This window comes from Etheostoma cragini, chromosome 6 (genome assembly GCF_013103735.1).
Source record: "Etheostoma cragini isolate CJK2018 chromosome 6, CSU_Ecrag_1.0, whole genome shotgun sequence".
Taxonomy (NCBI): Eukaryota; Metazoa; Chordata; class Actinopteri; order Perciformes; family Percidae; genus Etheostoma; species Etheostoma cragini.
This window is the reverse complement of record NC_048412.1, coordinates 23,651,051-23,669,485: the sequence shown is the minus strand read 5'-3', so window position 1 is coordinate 23,669,485 and position 18,435 is coordinate 23,651,051. Positions and strand designations below refer to the sequence as shown.

Below are 18,435 nucleotides of genomic sequence, written 5' to 3'. Positions count from 1 at the left end.
TATGACTTTTTTCGACATGCTATACTATGGCTTTTTTATGACTTTTTTCGACATGCAATACTATGACTTTTTTACGACATACTATACTGTGACTTTTTTACAACATACAATACTATCATTTTTTTTTACATTCAATATTTTGACTTTTTATGACTTTTTGTACCATACTATGACTTTTTAATGACTTTTTTGGACATACTATACTATGACTTTTTTCGACATACAATATTATGATTTTTTTACGACATACTATACTGTGACTTTTTTAGAACCTACAATACTATGATTTTATATTACATTCTATAACACGACTTTTTATGAGTTTTTGTAACATACAAAAACTTTTTTATGACTTTTTTCGACATGCTATTTTTGACTTTTTTATGACTTATTTTGACAAACAATACTATGACGTTTTTACGATATACAAAACCATGATTTTTTTTTACATTCTATATTTTGACTTTTTATGACTTTTTGTACCATACTATGACTATTTTATGACTTTTTTCGACATGCTATACTATGGCTTTTTTATGATTTTTTTTCATGACTTTTTTCGACTTCTATACTATGACTTTTTTACGACATACTATACTGTGACTTTTTTACAACATACAATACTATGATTTTTTTTACATTCTATACTTTGAGTTTTTATGACTTTTTGTACCATACTATGACTTTTGTATGACTTTTTTTGACATGCTATACTATGACTTTTTTATGACTTTTTTCGACATACAATACTATGACATTTTTATGACATACTATACTGTAACTTTTTTACAACATACAATACTATGACCATACCTTACTATGACTTTTTTATTACTTTTTTCGACATACTATACTATGACTTTTTTATGACTTTTTTCGACATGCTATACTATGATTTTTTTATGACTTTTTCGACATGCTATACTATGACTTTTTTATGACTTTTTTGACATGCTATACTATGACTTTTTTTATGACTTTTTTCGATTTAAAATACTATGACGTTTTTATTATATTTTTGTGACATACTGTACAATTACTTTTTAAAGCCTTTCTCAACGTACTATGTTATAACTTTTTTGACATAATATACCTTGAATTTGTTTTACTTTTGTCAATATGCTACCATGACTTTTTATGACATTTTTCGACAAACAATACTATGACTTTTTTACAACATACAATACTATGATTTTTTTACATTCTATATTTTGAATTTATATGACTTTTTGTACCATACTATGACTTTTTTATGACTTTTTTCGACATGCTACACTATGACTTTTTTATGACTTTTTTCAGCATGCTATACTATGGCTTTTTTATTACTTTTTTCGACATGCAATACTATGACTTTTTTACGACATACTATACTCTGACTTTTTTACAACATACAATACTATGATTTTTTTTTACATTCAATATTTTGACTTTTTGTACCATACTATGACTTTTTAATGACTTTTTTTTACATACTATACTATGACTTTTTCGACATACAATATTATGATTTTTTTACCACGTACTATACTGTGACTTTTTTTACAACATACAATACTATGATTTTATATTACATTCTATAATACGACTTTTTATGAGTTTTTGTAACATACAAAAACGTTTTTATGACTTTTTTCGACATGCTATTTTTGACTTTTTTATGACTTATGTTGACAAACAATACTATGACGTTTTTACGATATACAATACCATGATTTTTTTTTACATTCTATATTTTGACTTTTTATGACTTTTTGTACCATACCATGGCTTTTTATGACTTTATTTGACATACTATACTATGACTTTTTATGGCTTTTTTCGACATGCAATACTATGACTTTTTTACGACATACTATACTGTGACTTTTTTACAACATACAACACCATGATTTTTTTTAAATTCCATAATTTAACTTTTTATTACTTTTTGTACCATACTATGACTTTTTTATGACTTTTTTCGACTTGCTATACTATGACTTTATTATGACGTTTTAACGACATACAATACTATAATTTGTTTATGAAATACAATACCATGACTTTTTTATTATATTTTTGTGACACACTGTACAATTACTTTTTAAGGACTTTTTCAACATACTATGCCATAAATTTTTTGACATAATATACTTTGAATTTTTTTGACTTTTGTCAATATGCTATACCATGACTTTTTTATGACTTTTTTCAACATACAATGCTATGACTTTTTTACGACATGCTATACTGTGACTTTTTTACAACCTACAATACTATGATTTTAATTACATTCTATGACTTTTTATGACATTTTGTACCATACTATGACTTTTTTCGACATGCTATACTATGACTTTTTTATGACTTTTTTTGACTTACAATACTATAATTTTTTTACGACGTACAATACTATGACTTTTTTTATCATATTTCTGTGACATACTTTACAATTACTTTTTAAAGACTTTTTCAACATACTATACTATGACTTTTTAGACATAATATACTTTGACTTTGACTTTTGTCGATACACTAACTGACGACTGACTTTGTACTTTTTTGTCTTTAGTTATATGCACAATAAAATCAACTCCAAAATATAGCTTAGTGGGTTAACCTGCTAGAAATAAACTTAAGATTTGAGATTGCCAGTTCTATTCATGTTTCGGCACACTATGCTGTGACTTTTTTCAAAATATTATTCTGTGACTTTTGTTGACGTACTATACTATGACTTTTTTATGACTTTTTTTGACATACTATGATTTTTTTTTTCTACATGCTAGAACATAACTTTTTAATAATTGTTTAACATACTATACTATGACTTTTTAGGACTTTTTTCGACTTACAAAACTATTACTTTATTACAACTTAATATAATGTGACTTTTTTACAACATACAATACTATGATTTTATATCACATTCTATAAAATGACTTTTTATGACTTTTTGTACCATATTATGACTTTTTATAACTTTTATATGACTTTTCTCGACATACATTTTATATACTATGATATTTTACTATTATATTATTTCAAGATATGTATGACAAATTTACAACGCAATTTTTATGGTGAACTATATTAAGACTGTTTCATGACATTTGAACTTACTGACACCAGAGTAAAGGAAGCTTTTTATGTTCCAATGTGTCTTATGTTGTTTTTGAAAATCTTCACAATTAAAATACAAAAACAAGATTTCCATTAATTTTATTTTTTTATTTCAGAATATTCACACATTGAATGATGGAATCAAACAACACAGTGGCCTGTATGCTCAAATAATTTAATAATGATTTTTTTTTAAAACAAATAAGCTTTCAACAAGAGAATAGGCAATACAAATCACATAAACTTATAAATACGAAATTTTACCGATATTAAGAGGGTCATTTCAGCTGATTTGTGCTCACAGTACTGTGCTTCTAGTTTTTTTCACATTTGCTGCAAGACATAATTAATGCGGCTTTTCAAACCGTCAACAAGACCGTCTTGCCACAGAATCAGTTTGTCACCCTGCACCCAAAATATTACGCATTCTGACCGCCAACCAACGCACGGATGATGTTGCACAAGTGTGTGATTACAGCATCATATGTAGGCCTATAGGACCTGTGACCATTCATTGTAATGTGACTTGAGTGTGAAATATGATCTGTTTGACAGCTGCTGCGGCAAATGCACAATGAGGACAGGCGTGCGTCCGTCCGGTTGGAGCGCCGGCTGTGCTTTGGTAGCCTACTGAATAATGAGCTACACATGCATCTGCTTTTCCCAGCAATACGGTCCGAGTTTCGATAAGGACGGTCAAATCTGAGCAGCAAAATAAGGATTTATTATTTCTAACGGACTCGTTTTATTTCATTTCTTCCACTAGGCTACAAACCGAAGATAGGACAGGGCTTATCTTGCGTTGCTGTTGTCTGAGGCTTGGTATCTCAGTGAGGGGATGCGGGGTCTGTAACCTGCTGGAAGCTCAGGTCTGGACACGCAACGAGGCAAACGCCCTTCGTGTTTGTGTCTATGTGCTGTTGTAATGTACGACGTAAACATCACGGGCATTGAAGGGTACAGCATTGTCTTTTAACGCTTTGCTGGAAGCTGCCAACACAATTTGCATAGGAGATTATTTTGGGGAAAACAGCTTCAACTGCCGGCGCAGTCTTTCCCCCACCTGTTAGTCCATTTGATGACTTCGCAAAGATTTTAGACTTTATATTTGTTGTGCTTCAGGACCACATGTTTGCCCTGGATGAAGAACCAGACTATAGAGATTCTTCGGCGCATTGAATTGGTGCGTTGATAGCTCCGGTTCTCGTCTGCTTGGTTGCTGTTGGTCAGATGGACGGTAATTTCAATTTGTGATTTTCGATTTAAGAGCCATAGTACTGTCAGTATTAACACAAGCATATTTAAGCAAGTTATATATTTAAGTACGTGAAAATATTTAGAACTTTACGGTCTAAAGTGCCAGCTGCGCAATTTTGTAAGTTTGTCAATGCAGTTAGCTTTCAAATGGACTTTAAATTTGACAATCGTTGAGTGTAGCTTTAATGGTTGAGTATTTGGTCAAATCTAAAGATTATTGCTATCATAATTACCCTTTAAGCCGGACAAACTTCTCCTTTTTTTCTCCTGAAGCCATTAGAGTTTTCTGTGCCTTTGGATGCACCTGTGCTCCTTTGGAGAGGTCCATTTGGAGCCATAGCTCTCTCTTTGCCTGGTTGGATTCTACGCAGATGAATATATTTTCCTTCCAACTTTTATGGTAAAGTCCACAAGAAAAGGGTCTCTTTGACTCCTAAATACCACCAATGGACTATTTGTAGCCTCCAAAAGATGCTTCAGGGCTTTGCAAACGCACAAAGGAACCAGAAAGCGCATGAGAGTTCAGCTGCGCACTAACTGACAATTGCTCTTCAGTATCAACTGTATGACTACTGGATGGACCAAAATAAGTTGAAACCATAGGGGTGGGACATCATGTATTTGAGGAGTGGGCTTCACTCTTTTATGTCATTGGCATGTCATTTTAAAATGTCAATTTGGCGCATGATGATATTTGGGGACAATGGGGCAATGTCTGCGTTTTAAGGGCCCTCTGAGCTCTTTAATTTTAGTTTAGTCCAATTTGATCACCCCTACATATTCAACATACATGGAAGTGTCCTTTTTTGCAGGGATTGCTGGGAAGAAGAAGGAGGCTGTCGAGGTTGGGACTTTGAAGAGGAAGGCATAGCTACAGACAGTATCAAAAGGTAAGAAATCCTCCCTTCTGCTGTGGCCAATGGTGCCCAATGTTGGATGGATGGCAGATGGAGACTATATACTTCACATTTCGACAGAGAAAGTGAGGTTTTGAGGTGTATTGTGGTGTCATTGGTGTGTGATAGAGCAGGGAGGGTCAGGGCATTATGGTGTGCATTAACAAGGAAATATGGAGGCACGGCTAGGGGGAGCCATAGCAGGGCAGGGAGGCAGCTGTCTGGCCCTGAGCTGTTAGGAGTATGTATTGCTTGTTTTAGTACTCACGAACAGAAGAACTCCGTAAAATACTACATTGTTTTATGTTAGTCTATATTTAAATAGTTATTGTTTGAGCTGCAGTATCCTCAAGGGTGTACACTTCCTTAGAAAAGTGTCCCAACTGCCCCACAGGCTGTGATCTGTAAAGGGAGAGCAAACTGTCATGTAACATGAAGAAGTGGCAGAAAATCAATCAAATAAGTCATGAAAACGTAAATTATGTACTTCAGGGACAATTTCAATAGAATATAACATGTAAATGTGGATTAGCCTAGCATTGCTGCTATCATAGAAAACATTCAAGATGGCCACTCCACTAAATAGAAACAGGTAAGAGCAGCCTGTCACTTCCTGATTAGACAGACAGAGCTGCGTTGTTGACAAGCAACACATAGTCAAATCTTTCTTCCCAACAATGACAAAAACTTTATGTTTTCTTATAACTAGTTTATGTCTAGATGCACAGTAATGCAGAAGCTGAGTCACTGAGCCACAACTTTAGGCCGAGACTGAGTGAGATGTGAGTGTGCTGTGCGTCTTTTTTTCTTTCCAGGCCATGCTGCTAAGGAGCAGTGATTGGTTAACCCACAACTACCTGTTTTAGGACTCATTTATTGACCCTTAATCCATATTTGTATTAATATATGAAACCAAGATGATCATACATCCTTCCTTCTCTTCAGATTGATCAAACAATGGCACACATTATTCAATCTCACTCGTTAATTCATTTAAAGGTGAAGAGTCAATTTAGAGATTTTTTTTCTTTTAATTAGATCAAGGCCTAATTGTCTGTTGGAAATTAAAAAAGCATTTGCAGGAAGCTGCCTGATTCACCAAGAGAATCCGATTTATGATGAATATAGCTCAGATTGTGCATTACTTTGAAACAATACCACCATACATTTTTTAGATTTTTATTAGACCTAATTTTGCTCAAAAAACTGTAATTAACCCTTTCATTACCTGCATCTCCTCTTGTGGATTGCTGTGTTATGTTGAGACATGGAGTATTTTCTGTTGCAGAACATCCTCTGTGAAAACAGGTACAAAAAAGTAGTAATATAATGCATTTTGAATGTAATTGTTTTTTTTAGTAGCTACCAAGTACAATTAATGAGGCAAATCACTTTTTCTCTGCAGTTCTAATAGGAAAATACCACCCAAAAAAGAAAATTCCCTTGCACAGCGGATGGCTTTCAGCTTAAATGGTGACGGATGTGATGCACCAAACGATCAAATATAGTGACAAACAATCATCTACTTTAGATTTCTTTTCATTTTACAATATTTATCAAGTGGAAATTACACCAGTATTTAAATAAAGTGAAACATTTTCTCATGTTTTTGTTGAATTTGTCCATTTAAACAAATTGTCTAAAGTTGAACTGAAGCTAAAGGGTTAAATCCTGCTCTGAGCGTCAGAGCTTTTAGTCCACAGTGATGGTGCTGAAATTAGACGGTGGATATTATGGGTTTCTTTGTCGTCATAGGTAAATTACTGCCCTCTCTGGTGGACACGAGTATTTGATTTTATTTTTATAAGGGGCGAAAGCTAAACAGAAACACACACACCCCCCTGTTTTGTGTGTTTCTCAGGACTGGTTTGATCTTGCGCAACCTTGTGGCCCTGAGCTGTGTGGGTCCCCAGTGTTGTAATGTGTCTGTAGTACCAGAGCATGCATGCCAAACCATAATTGGCTTAGGTCTAAGGTGTAGTGGAAGATAACAGGGTGCTTCACACAAACGCTCTTCCTTCCCTTTCTTTTGCCAGTGCTATGAGTCCATGAATCATTTTTAGCCCTGTGGCCGATATCACTGCCTCATCTTAGGCTTGTGTTTGTGGCAAAATACCCCTGTATACTGTAATCCTGTTTTTACAAACACAAGTATCAGATGTCAATAGAGCCGCTGCTGCTCCTTCTAGTAGCCTTCAGCAGTCAGTCAGCTCATATAGATTTTACTTACTAATATCTAAATCCTGCCCCTAAAGTAGCTAGAAATCATATATTTTTAAAGTAAGGTGTTATGTGCCAAACAACAGCTCAGGCAGCCATTGCATGTTTGTACTGCAGCTCTCTGTCACGCCCATTAGCTGCTGCTACGGTGCGTCACATGCCTTCCCACATGTAGCTCGCTGCTGCTGAGGAGCTATCAGCTCGGTCCATAGAAACACACAGAGAGCAGAATGGTGCTGAAAGGCTCGAGTGCCATACAGAAGCAGAGAGGCTGTTAACTCCTTCATTGCTGAAAACTGCAGCCACCAAGAGACAAAAACCAGCTCACTTCCTGGTTCACAGAGGCAGCATGAACCAGAATCAGTTCTATGCAACTTCTGTGAAATATATTCTGTGAAATTGCCATTAAAAATTATTGTTTGTGTTCTCTGTGGCTGTCAAATAAGTCAGAAAACATGTCAGACTATTGTAATTAAAATAATCAATTAGTGATTAGCCGGTGTAAAGCTGAACTGAATATACATTTCTCTGTTAAAGACTGTCAACACAATGTTGTTGTTGTTATTATTATTATTATTATTATGATCAGTTTTGCTGATCATTTGATTTTAGGGTTAGGGTTTTTTAATATTTGGTCTGGTCTTTGTTCACAAGACATTTTTAAGGCAAATATTGGGTGGATGTGAAAAATATTGTTTCAAAGGTAGATCAGGGAAGAAAATTTGTTTTTCCCTCGGATTGCAAAGGCATGTCCCGCCCTACTCCGCCTCTGATTGGCTAGTATTCTTTGGTGGAATGCCCTTTTAATACTACACTTGAAACTGCAAGCTTTGCAAGTAGTAACATATGTCAAGTGAACAAATAGAGTGGCTTATTTTGATAAATGTGGTTGCAGTATCCTAAACACCATCAGTTTTAGTAAACTATGCTCTCTCTGTCTTTGTCACAGACGTCCACATCTGCACACTGACCATAAGACCTGCACAGCCTGAACATCATGATGGATGAGGAGATCATTGAGGACCGGGCCAAGCTGAAGCAGGGCCTGGTCAAAGTGCTCCAGTGTGTGGCCACCATCTCCTCAGCAGCAGCCGTGGTGAACCCCATTTTTGGCGTGGCCGGTTCCCTTATCCGGGTGGTGCTGCACCACGTTGATGACGAGGACATCCGCACCCTGAAGCGCGAATTTGGCTCAGTCAACCGGGCGCTGGATGAGCTCTCTCAGCTGAATCGCAACACGCTGGTACAGATCAAGAAAGAAACGCTGGATGGCCAGTACTGTCGCGTGGAGGAGAACCTGAAGAACCAGTTCAGAAAGTTCATGGACATGGTGGAGGCACGGCCGGAGCACCGCGAGCGTAAGAAGGACGACTTCGAGGAGAGCTATTCCAATGACTTGGGTGACCAGAACCTGCACACGCTCTATGACGGCGTGGTGGGCAAACCCAAGCTCTTCAGCAGACCCATCCTGGAGGTCTACCTGAAGCACTCGCAAGACGACCGCCGCACCATGGAGCGACTCTGCACACGCCTCACCTATCTGTTCTGCATCGGCCTCATCGCACTCATGGGCTATGCCGCCATCATCGGAGATGACGAGGAGGGTCTGAGCGAAGAGTGGGCAGAGAAGATGGAGCATGTGCAAGAGAAGATGCAGGAGGCTCTTTCCAGGTGCAAATGAAGAAGCAAAAACCTGAAGAAGAGTTTATTTTCTCCATTGCTGCTTTTCTCTTATAGTCAGGACACACGTGTCCACCTTCCCTCTGTAACTCCTTCCTTTTTCCCTTAGCTTCTTCTCTCCTTATAAGCACTTTGTGAACATCTACAGTGACTGCATGAAAGCCCAGTGATAATGAGTAACAATATGGCTCATTCTTTTCAAAACTCCATTTGTCCAAATTTGGGTCTTTGAGTAACAGGCATGTATTTTCTGTCCAGGATGAGGTAATGACAACTCAATAATGTCTCACAATATTTTGTATTGGCTTCACACCCTAATTGGCTCAAATTCACAGATTATTATTTCAATTACGTGATGAGTCTGGATAAGACTGCCGTGGTTTCAGATGAGACAGCACTTTGAGATAAATCAGCCGTAAGATCATTACAGTTAATCATAAGGCTGCATTTTGTAACAACATTACATGCTATAAATCATCCGGGTTTAACATAAATGTACCCAGCTTGAGCTTGTGATTTTGCAATGAATTGTGCCCATTTTGCACTTTTGGCAAATATTTGCCATTTATTGCAGTTACACTACAAGTTAATCAGTTGGTAGCGAAGCAACTCGCCTGTAAAATCTCAGCATGCGAGATACCTGTATACAGTACATGTAGCATCTTATACCATTGATGTTACATCTGCTGTGAGACAGACTTTGTTTGCCAACAGAGGGAGTTATCAGTTGAGCTATAACTACAATCTATAATATAATAAAGCAAACCAAAACAAGGAACAAATTTCCAAAGTTTCTAGCGCAATGAATGTAACTACAGACATATAATCATTATCATACTGTAATGTGCAAATTAACATAATATATGCCAGATATACTGTATGTTGCTCATGCATGGACTTCATGATACACGATGCATACTTGTTGTCAAGCACTAAATGTAATTTTACATATTTATGGTGTTGCTGTACCGAGTTCTTTATTTTTGAACATTTGCAGTTAGTTGAATGAAAACACTAACAGCACACATACAATTTGTTGTAACACTACATTTGGCAAAACCCTTCACCACAGAACGCTACACTAAATATAATTTGCCATTTATGAGGTCAAATTAAGCAAATTGCAATGTGTGCTTCCATTTTCACTCCCCAGAATTGTTTTATGTTGATACACAACTGAGGAATTTGATTTGTGCATCTCTGCCACTCTTTTATTTTCTATTATATGTGCAGGAGGAGCACCAAGTCTTGTTATAATATATAGGTAACATTAAAAATGGGTTTCTTTGGTGTACGGCCATTGAGAGCCTATAAAAACATGTAATATCCATTATTTGAGGGTTGCTTTTTTACATTAAGGCATCAGTATGAAGCTCTTCTAATATACTCCCTCATCTGACCAACAGTGCCTAAATGTGCCAATAGTTGGTATTATTTTATTAAGGGTTTTTGTCTTATTCATTTAGGTATGTTATTGTTTTATAATATGTTTAATGGTCTACAGGCTGTAGTTCAGATTTTAAAGGTGTGGTTAAAATGTTTTTTTGAATGTCTTTTTGTTTGTTTTAGCAAACTGGTGGTATCAGTTAGTATGTGGGTTTGGATTGCTGCATCAGGACCGTTCAGAGACAGCAGAGTAGTAGACAAAACTATCTAATTCTCTATTTTTTCACATTGTACACAGTTCTAGCCTGTTTTACTCTCATGCTTTTAGCACATAACTCTTATTGTTACAACAGATTCAGAATACGCTACATAAATATAGTAAAAGTGCTGTCAATATGGAGGAATATTATATAAACCTTATATAAAGACTTTTTTTTTAAATGCCATCTATGTGAATATGTTGCCTTTTTGTTATGAATCTTTGATGCCTAGTTGTATATGTACCACTATAAATAAACAGGAGTGAATAAATACTGACATGGAGTAGTCAATTATTTAAGACTGGCCCGTGCAGAGGTCTGACCTCAACCTTCGGGATGAACTGGAACGGCAGCTGCGAGCGAGTTGTCAGTCGCCGACCTCACTAATGCTCTCATGGCTGAGGTTCCAAAGTGTTGTGGAAAGTCAAACAGAATGGAGGGTGTCGGTGCAGCATATTAATGTACACTATTTTACAATCAGATGTTCAACTATTGCATATATAGGTAATGTTTGGGTGTCTATATACTTAAAAAAAAATAAAAAATAAAAAAAATAATGTATCCCCTTGAAAACAAAGCAATTGTCATTGATACATTGTAAGTATAGGTAGAAAACCGATGTAAATATATACTTTTATTACAAATTAAAATGTAAAGTATTGTGGAATAAAAGACACACTATTGTATGTGCTTTCTTTACCTCAGACTTCCCCTTAGTCGAATAATGGTCACTCTCTGACTCTAATGTTAAATAACAAAAACCAAGAGAGATCTAGAGTAGTAAATTGAAAGTGAATACAATTTTTGTTTAATTTCATGGTAGGTGTGTTTTGCTTTTGGGGGGATTTTGGGGTTTCAAATTACTATCCGTCACTCTAAATGTAATTTTTGAGTCTTAAATCTAAGTCTAAAATCAGAGCAAAAGAATTTCCATTCACAGCAGACGTTTTGTGTCATTTTTTTGAACACATGAAACATCAAGGAATTGTTTTCCACAGTTTGACAAAGTCATAAATATTTGGTTCCTGCTTGTTCCAATAATATATTGTTACGCCTGTTTTATTATGTGATAGTTGGGTCGTGTATATTATATGATTTGCCAGGAAAATCTATTTGGTATTTGTGGAAAATAAGAGATCTTTATGGAAATGGAAATTATTTTGCATATGAAAAATGTTGTCAGAGAGAATCAGGAGGCCAGTAAGGGTTGCAAAGGTTTAAAAGAATTCATAAATAATAAAGGGCTGTAAAGGTGCTATTTACTGGTTGGTACAGCAGAGGGCGTGAGTACTTCACTTGCTTTAACATTACACCTGTTTCCACGGAACTCCCCGGGGGCCCACAGGACTATAGCATCACGCATCATCTGCGTCTCCAATCTGAAGGGCTAGTCTTTCACAGGGCCCAAACAGATCTGTTACATGACCTGCGCAAAGGCAATCCAAAAAATAATTTAGAGGATCAAAAGATTCTACCTGAGGTGAAGTAAAATGGGCACATGGCCTACCTGTGGTCTGGCCCCTGGTGAATCCTTTTCCAGCAGAACAGGTTTGACTAACAGCTCGGAGTTGGGGAACCGAAACAGGAAAATGTGCATTGCAGGCGTTTGAAATGCAGATTACCGAGACACAAAGATTTGTGGTTCTTACCTGCCCCGCAGACTGGATGATGACTGTCTTTGAGCCACCGAAGCACGTCGTCCATCATGTGATGGAGCTCGTTTTTCTCTCCATGACAGGAGCTCGTTTTGGAGAATACATTTCCAGCTGGACAAAATAAATGTGAATTATTTCCAAATTTAAAATACAAGTATTGAGTAGGAAACAACATTAAAAATATTAATACATGGAGTTAAGCACGTCATGGTTTGGAGGAGAAACGATTTGCGTAATGATTTTTTTTCGGTGAGGGAGGTTCAGGTTGGGAGCTCACAGGGCGCGTCGTGTGCGCGCAGATGAGGAGGATGTCAGGTTTAATTCAATCACCATGAAGTCCTCTGACTGATAAAAACACTTTATTCGGTGTTCATTTCAATTTTAAACGCATGTTTTAACCTGATTTGTTTGTGTCAAATCTGAGTGAAGAGAGATGGCGCACATATGTATTTATTAATACTGTGCTGTTGAAACCAATTCGCTCACTGCACATTCATATCTCCATTAATATGATATTAGTATAGATTAAGAATAGTATTACAAATCCTGGATCACACAGCTGTGTGTGTACACATGATATGAATAATGTGTGCATATATAAATGTGAAAAATAATAAAGATTACTAAATCAAGTTAGCGCATAGCCTCCAGACAGTAAAAAGACCAAACGCAGCATTAGTTTCCTGATCGTCTTACCTGAAGTTTGGATCCTTTCACATTCAACAACAGCTGAAAAGCCGAATGATGATGACACATTTGCACCAAGTGCGCAAAAGAACTCTCAGGGAAGCATCCGTCGAAAATATGTTGGAAATGATAAACCGCTAAACATTTTTTAATGCAGCTCCGTTTTGGTGAGAAGAGGCTGAATCGTGCTTGCATGGTGATATGAAGACTGGGAAGAAAATGGAACCGAGCAAATTTCACCTCTTGCAGTTTGCGCTCTGTCTATCTGTGTGTGTGTGTGTCTCTCTCTCTCTCTCCTTCTCTCTCTCCCTCTGATTCTCTCCTTATCTCTCTCTCTCTCTCCTTTGCAGATATTGAGTGCGCATTTCTTCTTTCTCTCTGAATCTCTCTGAAGCTTTTGGACCCCTCCTCAGCTCTCCGGTGGATGAGAAGGAAACTTGAAAGGAAAAACCCAACTTGTTTGCAGGTGTTGGAGCTCATCAGTCGTGAAGGAGAAGCAAAGTCCTTTCATTCGGGTAAAGAAAAGAAACGCTGTTGTTATAGGAATGTGATGAATGTCCTTATCTTCCATCAGAAGGGGTAGAAATGTTGTAAGGTGTGTCCGATGCGCTCAGGAGATTTGTGCGTAAAACAGCCTGCCGTTGCGCATTTCTTTTGGGTGCGCATGACAGTTAAACATGGTGCAGTTTGACGACACATGACGAACATTTTTTTATGTAAAGGATTGTTTTGCTCACACACTATTTATTCATTTGGTTTTCAGATATTTGCCGTTCTTTATTATCAATATGGAAAACAGTATTTAGATGCGAATAAACAGAACTAATGTCGATGTTGATAGGTCGAGTAGATGGGTGATGTAGCATTTGAGGTCCATCCAAAGAAAAACATCTGAACAAAGAACAGGTCATTTATGTATGTCAGATTGCAAGCAAGGATAAAAGGGGATTTTTAAACATGGTTTGGCTTTGGTCTGTCCTGACGTGAGTCATATGCAGACCCAAGGACACTTGGGTCATTTTCTCATCCCAAGTAATGTCAGGGCCCCCATTTTATTTGTATGACATCATTACCTGCATCCTTTTGGGTAAGGAGGTTTTTCTGAAAATAATCATGTCACAGCTGACAGGCTCAAGGTAAGGATTCTTACTTTAAAGCCTGAATTTGAGCCTGACATTATATACCTTCAAATGTATCGCCTGTTGACAGAAAACGGTTTCATGTATTTTGTGCTAGAGGTATTCTAGGGCAGCAACTAATGAGTATTGAGTCGTTTGTTTTGTCTATGCAATGTTAAAAAAACAGTGAAAATGCCAAAGTAATTTGTGTGCTTCAAACATCTTGGTTTGTCAGACCAACATTCCTAAATGCAAATATATTTCGGTAATACATTACTGTATGTATAAATATATTTGTGTATTGTCACATAAGACAAGGAAAAGCAGAAAGTCCTCACATTGGAGAAGCAGCAAGCAGAGGTGTTTTGGCATTTCTGCTTGGAAAAGGACTCAAAGAATCTTTATTATCAAAATGGTTTAGATTGATCGACTAATTGTTTCAGCTTTGGAATATTCAAAATAACTGTTCACCAATATATTCTATAACCTTAAAGGAGAAAGCTTATTCATGCTAGTTAGCTTTATCAAAAAGAAAAAGAAAACAGGAGGTCAAGATTCTTTGAAAAGCACTTAGCTTCTATTCTCTTTAGTAATTAATTGTATTCTTGTTGCCCTTTTATCTAAACGTACCTTTTACTTGTAAAATAGAGGCCAGAAGATGTATTAATTATTCAAATGAAACCATATGAGATGTATTTTTTATGAAAAAATAGAATAAAGTCTTTGGTCCCTTTTGCCACTTCACTTCTTCTTTCTCCAGAAGGTTTATTTATATCTGACTCCAGATTTTGTTCCTCTGTGTCTCAGAACATGAGCACTTCATTGGAGAGGGTTGTGGCCCAGAAGAAGGAGGCCATTGAGGCAGTGATGGACATGTTTGAGAAGGGGGCCGAGGTGTTGGCCAGTGCTGTCGGCGAGCTCTTTCCCCTCTGCGAGGCCGCCGCCCCGGTTCTCCGCCTGGCCTTAGACAATGTCCACAGCAAAGAGGTCTTCTACGTTAAAGAGCAGTTCCTGACGGTGAGGAACAAGCTCGACGTGCTCTCCACCCAACTGGAAGACATTGACAGCGAGATTAAGAAAGGGAGACTGGATTCCCAGTACTTCTCAGTGGAGGAGAACATTAGGAACCAGTTTCGGAAGTATATGGACATCTTGGAGGCAAAACAGCAGTTCAGGGAGGTGAAGACCAGACTTTTTGTGGAGCACTTTGCCAAAACTGGAGGCGAGAAGAACCTGTTTGTGCTGTATGATGCTCTGATGGGAACAAACAGCTTTGGAGAGTCAGTTTTAGAGGTGGTCGAAAGGTATAACTGTTATATTTCATCACATTTATGTTTCTTGATTCATTGCAGCTTTCAAATATTGCTTCTGTGCAGGTTTTTGACACCAACACCATCTCCCTCACTGCAGTTTCTCTGGATTGGAGCACCAGATAAACTCCTTCCTCTGTTTTGCAGGTATGTAACGAGGAACCGTCGTCTCCTTGAAGATTTCTGTGTCCGGATGAAGGAGCTTTTCTGTTTGGGCCTGATTGCTCTGCTGGGCCACTGTGCCTTAACCCAGGGCCAAGAGGAAGAAGATGACAAAATCCTTGAGTGGTGTAGCAAAATTGAAGAAGTTGAGTCTAAGATGAAGACCACCATCGAGTCCTGTATCGCTGCCTTCCCGGAGCAAGCCCAATTAGACGCCAAGCACCTCCTGCAAGAGAAAGAAGAACAAAATCTGCAAGACACGACTCAGCAGCTTCTTGAGTTCTTGGTGAAAAAGTATGATTGGGTCAGCTGGTCAGTGCGGCTTATCAACCATTCAGGGAGCACATACCGGAACTGGCGAGCAGGCGAGCATTTTCACCACGTGGCAGGACAGAACTGGTTTGAGGTGCTACAGGTAAACAACATCAACTTGGTGGTGTCATATAGCACTAAACCGCAGCCGGTGCCCCGCGACTGCATCCGGCAGGTGATGGAGGGCCAGGGGAAGAAGGGAAACGCCCCAGTGGTGGTGGAGGTGTTGGAGAAGCAGCTGTGTGGGTTTGTTGTTCACGCCGTAAGTCGCCACAAGGAGTCTGCAGCCGCGTGGAGCTTTCCGGAAGATTGTCACTACTGGGAGAGACACAAGAATGTGGCAGTGTGTGTGCACTCGGAATAAAGGTCATAACGTGTTTCAGATTTTAGGATTTTACCACAGAGGAATTAGATACTGGAGATGTATCTTGCTTGTCCAGAGAATATCAGTATGTAAGTTTGTGATTTTGTAAGTTTGTAATCTCTCAGAAACTGGGGATGCACATATCCAATAGGCTTGATGGGTGAATGTTTAGCACCACAACAATCCAATGTGCATAATGTTATCTGATTCATCAATACTGCAGCTAAAGCAGTTTTCCCTCTAGTCACCCGAATAGGATTCGTACAGCAGGGCGCCTGATCGCTTTCTGTTCTGCTCCTTCGTTTTTTGGGCTGACCTTATGCAACAGCATACATCAGAACTCATAGATTCCACTTCTAGTTAAGAAGTAATATACAGTCAGTGAAGAACTAATCTGATCCTTTACTTACTAAAAGTGTCAATACAACAATGTAAGAACAGTCCATTACAAGTAAAAGTCCTGCCTGTACAGAAGTAATATATCAGCAACATTTCAAACTGACCCGATGTGTGCAAATATTTTATATGACATTATTAGATCGCTACTAGATGCATCGATATGTGCAAAGCATGCCAGAAACATTGTATTTCAGATCATTTGTTATAATACTATTATCACAAATGCACTTTTATTAGCTTTCTGGGTTATGTGAACGTTGTATACATGTCAATATTGGATTAACAGACATTTGATGTCAATGTATTCCATGTTGTAGCTCTTTAAATAATAACTGCTTGCATGACTGTGTATCTTTTTACTTGTAATTTAGGATTTACTAACCACTTTGGTTATAACATTAGGACACCTTATAAGACTAACACTGTGTAATGGGACATGTCTTATGCTTTTACCTAAGCGCATACAGTACTAATCCAGTCTCGCATGAGAAATGGCTTCTGCACCTACAGCTTTAAAAAGATGGTTTTGCTGAGGCTGCATCTACCGAGCTGTGCTCCCATTTTGTCTCTGCTCAGCAGGCTGGCCTACATAACTCTGACGGGGGGGACAGAGGTCACTTTTTCAGGCGTGAAAAACAAGAGGCTTGGAGTTTGGCACTGGAGATGCGACAATGTGCCTTGTGTTTTAAACACATTCAAACCCCCTGAACCAAAACAACCAAACCTCAGTGCTTATCAGTGCTGTGCCTAGATGTACGTAGTGTATTAGCAGTGATTTCATCTGTAAGATTCTTCATTTGGGCATTTTATTTTAACATTCGGTGATAAAACCGCTGCGTCGTTTTGCATTTCCCAGCCAAATTTGATACATTTTCAACCTATGTATGCTTGTCTATATGTGAAGCATTTTTCTTAGTTACCTTCGAGAAGGAGGTTATGTTTTCTGAATAATCTTAAAAATTTGTTCCCTGACTGGGAATATTCAAACTGCCTTAACATTGTTAGATATGGCATGCCTTAGCAAAGGTCTAGTCTCTCCAAATGTCCTTCTAGTTTCTAATGATATCCTGCTCATTATAAACACTCACACTTCCATTTTGGTTATTTCAAACAAACCACTGTGACTTTTGCCAGCAACACTTCACTCCCTGTGCTCAAAAGTTCTTCCCCAGGGAAGAGAAATTTTACCCAGCATTCTAGTTTTAACTGTCCACAACAGCTTCTTTTTTCAAAGAAATAAAATCAATGCATGATCAATGTTCATCATACTCTTTGTGCTTTATGACAATTAGTGACCACATACAAATAGTTAATGGATGTGTAAACAAGTATAATCTAATATCTGCCTCTCTTTTCTTGTACAAATGTGATTTACGCAGCACTGTTCACGTCTGTGCCCATTAAAACCAGGCAGTGCAACCTCAGCAACAGGCACTCCAACTAATTTAATTGATATTTACACGTAAGTCAGCATTTACTGACCGCAGCTCTGGTTTGATAGTCTATGAATAACCTTTGGCTGAGCTAATATTCTGTAGACGAGCAGCAAAGTGCTTGGCTTAGCAGGACGGTATCAGTCATAATGCTCAGTGTAGGTGCAGAACGGGTAGAGACGGCCATCATT

The 18,435-nt window shown here is 37.7% G+C and overlaps 2 protein-coding genes and 1 long non-coding RNA gene across 5 annotated transcripts; 2 read left to right on the top strand and 1 right to left on the bottom strand.

Moving 5' to 3' along the window:
* Nucleotides 1–3,300: 3,300 nt before the first annotated feature.
* Nucleotides 3,301–13,486, bottom strand: LOC117945823. 2 transcript variants are annotated; one of them, XR_004656902.1, is made up of 4 exons: nt 13,156–13,486; nt 12,454–12,570; nt 6,487–6,554; nt 3,301–5,660 (listed from the first exon to the last, which is right to left on the bottom strand). It is a non-coding gene; the product is annotated as an uncharacterized LOC117945823 (long non-coding RNA). The 2 variants fall into 2 exon arrangements; XR_004656903.1 differs by having other exon boundaries at nt 3,301–5,653.
* Nucleotides 8,428–10,979, top strand: LOC117945822 (protein rapunzel-like). The gene has a single exon (XM_034873527.1). The coding sequence runs from the start codon at nt 8,476–8,478 to the stop codon at nt 9,157–9,159; it is 684 nt and encodes a 227-aa protein (XP_034729418.1). The 5' UTR covers nt 8,428–8,475; the 3' UTR covers nt 9,160–10,979.
* A 9-nt stretch (nt 13,487–13,495) lies between the features above and the next one.
* LOC117945820 (protein rapunzel-like) lies at nt 13,496–18,235 on the top strand. Of its 2 annotated transcripts, XM_034873526.1 has the most exons (4): nt 13,496–13,661; nt 15,072–15,568; nt 15,722–16,414; nt 17,270–18,235. In XM_034873526.1, the coding sequence occupies exons 2-3, from the start codon at nt 15,075–15,077 to the stop codon at nt 16,410–16,412; spliced, it is 1,185 nt and encodes a 394-aa protein (XP_034729417.1). In that variant the 5' UTR covers nt 13,496–13,661; nt 15,072–15,074; the 3' UTR covers nt 16,413–16,414; nt 17,270–18,235. The 2 variants fall into 2 exon arrangements, with proteins under 2 accessions (XP_034729417.1, XP_034729416.1); XM_034873525.1 differs by having other exon boundaries at nt 15,722–18,235.
* Nucleotides 18,236–18,435: the final 200 nt, after the last annotated feature.

What these genes read in the sequence shown, in the direction of transcription:
- LOC117945822 (XM_034873527.1), top strand. Translation starts at nt 8,476, where the DNA reads ATGATGGATGAGGAGATCATTGAGGACCGGGCCAAGCTGAAGCAGGGC.
- LOC117945820 (XM_034873526.1), top strand. Translation starts at nt 15,075, where the DNA reads ATGAGCACTTCATTGGAGAGGGTTGTGGCCCAGAAGAAGGAGGCCATT. An exon ending in GTTTTAGAGGTGGTCGAAAG is followed by an intron (nt 15,569 to 15,721) that starts GTATAACTGTTA and finishes TCTGTTTTGCAG; the next exon opens with GTATGTAACGAGGAACCGTC.